The sequence below is a fragment of the Natator depressus genome, chromosome 9, assembly GCF_965152275.1.
Source record: "Natator depressus isolate rNatDep1 chromosome 9, rNatDep2.hap1, whole genome shotgun sequence".
Lineage (NCBI taxonomy): Eukaryota > Metazoa > Chordata > Testudines > Cheloniidae > Natator > Natator depressus.
In genome coordinates this window covers 47,288,182-47,294,392 of record NC_134242.1, presented here as the reverse complement: position 1 = coordinate 47,294,392, position 6,211 = coordinate 47,288,182, and the positions used below count along the sequence as shown (strand labels likewise).

Sequence of the window (6,211 nt, the reverse complement as noted above, 5' to 3'; positions counted from 1 at the left end):
ACATGAGCGTGATGCAAGAGGAAAATGGTGGTGATGGTCATGCTCTGGATGAGACAATGAAAACGCAAAGAGGGCCAGGCTTTGGAAGTTGCTGGCGCAGTCAGCTGTATTTTCACCACAAGAAAAACAACAACAACAAGACCTCTTTTCAGTTCACTCAGGCAGCCTGATAATGACCTGGGATCTCAAACCTGCGCTCATATTTCACAGACTGAGCCCATCGAAAGCATTAGACCACCTGAAACTGACACATATTGGACTGTGTGTCTGGAATGGAGGAGGTTAAAAGTGTACATAGAACAAACCCGATTCAGTGGCTGAATATAATGTACCATGTGTGACAGTTAGGAGGCCCCAAAACCACTACAAAGTTACTTAGGTGTTGGCGTAAGTCCAAAGGTTCTGAGCTAGAGGGCAAAGGCCAGTGAAAGACTGGAAACCCCACTCCTCCAAAGTTGGCCATTGAATGATCTCAGCCAGGTAGAATTCATTGCCCCTAGCCTAGGTGGTGACTACAGTATCTTCTTTTTCATTGTAAAAACCATTTTTTGTCCCAGGCAAGTGCCAGGGTTAGGAAATGTTCATGACAATTTGGGCAAGGCTGAATGATCTGTAATATGCTTGTATCTATTTGTCTTAAATACTTTCATAGCTAGAGCTTCCATGTTTTGGCTTTAAACTAATTACCTGTAAACAGCTGCTGCTATGAGTCTTGGACCCTGAGCTTAAAGTCTGGTTGTATGTAGAAAAGTGACTGTACAATTTATTCGTGGTCTTTGTATTTATAGCATCTCTGGATAAAATATGCTCAATTTACAAGTCAAATGGCAATAGTTTTTCTAACTGCCAGCCCCACACACCCAAGCTGGAATCTGTCAGGCAAGCTGAGGCCCTTCTGGCTCACCATCCTGAGAGGTCAGCTTTGCCCTCATTGGAATACACGGGAACACAAGACCTGTGGCATACCCATGGCTGGCCCAGATCAGCTGGCTTGAGCTGCAGGGCTAAAAATTGCTGTGTAGACAATTGGGCTCGGGCTGGCGTCTGGGTTTTGGGACCATCCCACCTCGAGGGGTCCTAGAATCCAGGCTCCAGCCAGAGCCGAAACATGTACACAGCAATATTACAGCCCCGCAGCCCAAGCCTGAGTCAGCTGACTCAGGCCAGCCACAGGTGTTGAATTGCTGTGTAGACAAGTGCCTATGGGTATGTCTAACTTAAGTCATTCTAAATGTGCTCAGGTGTAAGAGAGCAGGAACTGAATTTGTTAGCAGTTTCTGATGTGCTCCTCACTGCCATATCTAGGAGTTGAATACAGCATTAAGATTTGCATGCACTTGAACCTTTAACAATTCTGTTCATATGCAAGCCACAACTGACTCCCACTCACTCTCCCATCGCTGTGTTAGCACTGCAATACTAATGACTGCATTGTACGAAGAGCCTGTCTACAGCAGAGACAGTTACGCTAAAATACCTCGATGTAGTCACACTGGCATGAGCTTCTGATCCAGGCATGCAGCAGTGAGGTTTATGCCTCAAGACTGCATCAATTATTGTGTGACACCAGTGCAAATATGCCTAATGTAGACAGCGTCCAAAGCACATGGTGGTGACTCATCTCTTAGCTGAATAAAAAGGTGCTGGCTTTACACTCATCTTTTTTACCACAACCACACTGACATGATACTGCCCACTCTGAGTGGGGTGTTAAGCAAGGCTGGCAGGGGAAGGTGCAGAGATCAGAAGCAGCACTGAGTGTCAAGAAATGCCTGGAAGACTCTGCTTTACTGCATCACAGAAAGATGCTCAATAACTTAAATTCCCTGATTTTATGTTCATGCAAATAAATGCTCTGGGTCAGTTGCCCTTGTCGTAGCTAACAAAGGGCCACTCAGAGAAGGGGCTGCTCTGGAACTGCTAAGAGCAGAGCAGGCCAAATAGCCCGTTGTTAGGATGCTTATTCATAGTCAGTTTCCAACCACTGTCTGTTCTTAGTTCCCTGCTGAAGCTCTTGATCCCTTGCCCTGTGTTTCATGCAATGTTGAATTGCATCATATAAGGAAATGATTCCCTTGTCCTTTTGGCTACTGAGGACTTTCCTATATAGATGGAGGCATCAATACTGTACACACAGTTCATGCACACAGCTGGTTAGCTGGGTATACAGAGGATGTGCAGGCCCTCACATACCTTTAATACAATGTCCCCTACCTTCCTGGCCAACTCCAGCTATTTTGCTTGAGTTCTCCTTGTTAGGGATGGGCCAACTACTGCTGCTGGGCTGCCCTTGCATGAGCTGGGTGTGAGTGCAGCCCCTCCCTTTGGAAACACATTCCACAGCCCACAGAGCTGTCTGGGAATGTGGTAGAGACTTGTGGAAATGGTCAGTTTACATTACATTCCAAATAGGACCTGACACTGGATTGAGTAAAGTCCTGCAGATTTACAAACATGCTGGGCCATGGCCTACATTTGAAGCCTCTGGCTCTGCTAGAATATCATCCTTGTGTAATGGTTTGGCAGCTGATGTGCAAACTTAGCAGCCCCATAGTTCCTTTTACCCTATCTGAATGGGGGCAGTGCACTCTGGCAAAGCAACATCCATGTCCCGGGGGTGCTACAGTCTTGCCTGTGCTTTCATCTCTTAGTGCAGTTAGGGTGAAGGCCATCATGTGTTCCTCTCAGAGCCTGTTTGTGGCAGCAGGTGGATGACACCCTCTGCTGCTGTTCTGTGCACAGAGAACCTTGCATTTAGTACCCCCTGGGGGATGAGCCCTAGACACTGGGTTAAGTGCAGGACTAGTGAGTAAAGAGTTAGGGCTGCTGAAAGGCAGGGTGCGGTAGTGCATTTGCCTAGAACTGGGTTCAAAGACCAGTATGGGGAGAGGAGTGGGCTCAATAGCTGAACAACAGGACTGGGAATCAGGCATCAGAAGTCCTGAATTCTAGTCCCAGCTCTGGCCCTGTTTCCCTTTGTGATTTCAGGTGAGACAACTTCTCTGCCTCAATTTCCCCATCTATAAAATGGGGACATAAAGTAACCTAACTCACAGGGGTGCTGCCAAGCTTAGAGGTTTTGCTAAGTGCTCTGACCCAGAAAAGCACCATGTGCTCCACAAAAAGCCCCTACTGCCATTATGTTAATTGCCACATGCCTCCTGGAAGAGATAAATGGCTTCAGCTGTAGTGTGTGTGCACAGAACTATGTTGTGGGGGTGGCACAAACCCATTCCTACAATGGAATCTCTCAGCAAGGGGGGTAACTAGGAGACCGTTTTCTATGGTACGTAAGGTAGAACTGTTCCCCAGCCCAGTTGATTCTATCCATTTATACTAGAAAAGCAACCCTTATATATATGACCAGCTGGTATGTTACAGCTGTGGTGAACCTCCTGGGTGGCTCTGGTGCCGTCTTGTCCAGCAGCTCCTCGGTGCACAGGGGAGCACTTGTGCTGTCAACCCCAAACACTGGCAATCCGTTACACTGAATAGTTCCTTGAGCTTCAGACAAGTGGCCTCTCCTCTTCCGTGGGTTGGTCTCCAGAGGAATACAAAATGTGGAGGGAAGAACTTAGTAAATCGAGAAAAGTCTTTTTTTGTAGGTGTGGATGTGAGCAGCACGTTAAGACCAGGCCCTGTGCCCTGGCACATAGTACCTGCACCACCACCTCATTCTCTCAGCCTGCAGCATCTGCCCTCCATAAGCCATTAGGTATTCTTTGTGCTCCAGGGCTTGGGGAGACCAGGGGTCATTGACGATTCCTGCTGCCCAGCTTCCTCCGCTGACTGTCATCCGACTTGTGGACCCGGAAACACTCTTTTAGGTTCTGTGATCGGATCTTGGGGTTCAGAATCTCCTCCCCCATAGAGGTAGGGAACCAGCCCCTTTCCTGGTCATGAAGACGCTCCCCAAAAATCCAACCTGAGGGGCAAGGAAAACATGTAGAGGGACAAATCAACAGGACTAGAATGTCCAAGTGCAGGAATGAGTACGAGTGAGAGTGAGCCACCAGGGCTATGCTTTGGAGGGCCTGGGTTGGGGCGGGCAAACTTTTTGGGCTGAGGGCCACACTGGGTTTCTGAAATTGTATGGATGGCCGGTTAGGGAAGGCTGTGCCTCCCCAAACAGCCAGGCCCGGCCCCTGCCCGAACCCCCTGCTTCTCGCCCCCTGACAGCCCTCCTGGGACCCCCGCCCCATCCAACCCCTCCTTTCATTCCTGACTGCCCCTGCCCCCTCTGACCACACCCACACCCAACTCCTCTGCCCTCTAGCCAACCCTCCCTGCCCCCTTACTGTGCTGCCTGGAGCACCAGTGGCTGGTGGCGCTACAGCCATGCCACCCAGAGCATTGTGCGGGCAGCGCAGTGAGCTGAGACTGCGGGGGAGGAGGAACAGCAGGGGAGGGGCTGGGGGCTAGCCTCCCGGGCCAGGAGCTCAGGGGCCGGGCAGGAGAGTCCCAGGGGCCAGATGTGGCCCGCAGGCTGTAGTTTGTCCACCTCTGGCCTGGGTTCAATTACTGCCCTTGAGACATGCTTAGTGGATATAGGTAAGGATTAGGAAACCAGGAAAAGCCTGGGGTCTAATCCCTTCTGAGCCACTGACTCACAAGTCACCTGACGTTGTATCCTAGTTGCAAAACTGGCTAAAAAGCGGATCTGAGTGAAAAGCAGATGCCACCTCTTAGCTAAGTGTTCCTGGCCACATCAATACAGAAACCCAGAGCAGGGACAGGACATAGCTGCACTTCTCAGCCAGCAGAGGGAGTTCAAGGTACAAGAACGAGGGCCTTAGCTGATGTTTAGTCCCAATGACAACTAAACTCTGCTACTGCCTACAAGGTCACTGTCTCTAGGAGTCTGTCCTCTGATGCTGATGTCCCAAGAGAGACAGGGAGTAACAAACATTCAGGGAACCCCAGGTTGTCCAACAAGGGCGCTTTTTTATCTGGAGGAACCTCCATGTGTGTTCAAAAGCAGCCTGTACAGGGGAAAGCTCTGTCGCCCTTGTGATGAGTGATTTTAGGGATGCCTGGAGCCCCATCGCCCTTACCGTCATCTGTCTTGTCCAGGATGTTAAGAACATCTGCCAGATCCAGGGACAGCTCGTCTGGTTGCTGAGCCACGTATGGATGGACACACTGAACCTGGGGGCAGTCTGACAACGGGAAGGAAAGGAGAGGGACAAAGTAATCCAGCTGCCCCAGAGTCCTGTGACTACTGTACAGTATAAAATGGCATAGGCTTGGTCTGCACGAGCAACTTTTCTATAACTACAATCACTTGGGGTGTGGAAAATCCAGCACTCTCAGGGAGGTGGCTTACCTATACCAACGGGAGAAGCCCTCTTGGTGCAGCCTTTTACATGTAGACAAGCCCTTGGTCAGAGCAAGATGGGGGAAGAGGCTTCTAAGGTACCAGCACAAAATAGGGCATGAGAAATGGAGCATGTAAACTTAGGAACAGGTATTGCTGTATCATACTATCCCTGGCTCCCTTATGCTCCCAGGGTGTTAACCCACACAATGAGAGGTGGGTGGCATGCCTGCTGCCTGGATCTACAGGGTTATGCCTGTGCTGGACAGTCCTTTGAGCTGGGAATGCTGAAGTAGGCTGCTGGAAGTGGGCTGGGTCCAGTGCTATAAAGGGCTCAATGAGAAGGTGCAGAAGCCCTGGCTGAGTGTTAACTCCAGTGTGAGGAAGGCTGGGGTAACCCTAGGAGGCTGCCCCACGAGGCCCAATCAGGTGGCCCACAGCTCTGTGAACAGCTCCATGGCAGTCAGGATGAGGCTCTGGGCCTACCTGCAAAAGACCACTCTGGCTATGGCCAGAGTGGACACCTTTTTGGTGTGTGCTTTTTTACAGCCTTGGAGCATGCACACTTGTCGTAAAGGGCTTTTGTTGTGGCAGCCTGCTCTGCCCAGACATGGGCTAGCCTCCCTGTATTTACTCTTGCTCTGCTCATGGGGTGTGTGCGCCAGTTCGCTAGGGCAGTGGACCCAGCTAGGATAGGAGCGAGCTCTGAAGAGGCAATATGGTGAGCAAGGCCAAGGGGGAGCTGATGCAAGGCCTGACAAACTGCTTACAGAGGGAAGGGACTGTCTTAACCCCCAGGTCTCTGGAGTGAAGTTCAGGTGGAGGGGAGAAGGAGCCATGTCAGAGCAGCCTGAGAAGTGCTTCAAGTGCACGGGCAGGCTGGGGGGGGGGGGG

General features: G+C 50.6%; 1 protein-coding gene across 2 annotated transcripts in view; it reads right to left on the bottom strand.

The window, feature by feature from the left end:
• Positions 1 to 3,394: 3,394 nt before the first annotated feature.
• NGEF (neuronal guanine nucleotide exchange factor) overlaps positions 3,395 to 6,211 on the bottom strand; it is a 76,658-nt gene continuing 73,841 nt past the window's right edge. For both annotated transcript variants that reach the window (XM_074964055.1, XM_074964053.1), the window contains 2 exons: positions 5,055 to 5,159; positions 3,395 to 3,925 (listed from right to left, as the gene is read on the bottom strand). In XM_074964055.1, the coding sequence (XP_074820156.1) occupies positions 3,753 to 3,925; positions 5,055 to 5,159 (278 nt within the window). In that variant the 3' untranslated portion in view covers positions 3,395 to 3,752. The remainder of the gene's footprint in view (positions 3,926 to 5,054; positions 5,160 to 6,211) is intronic.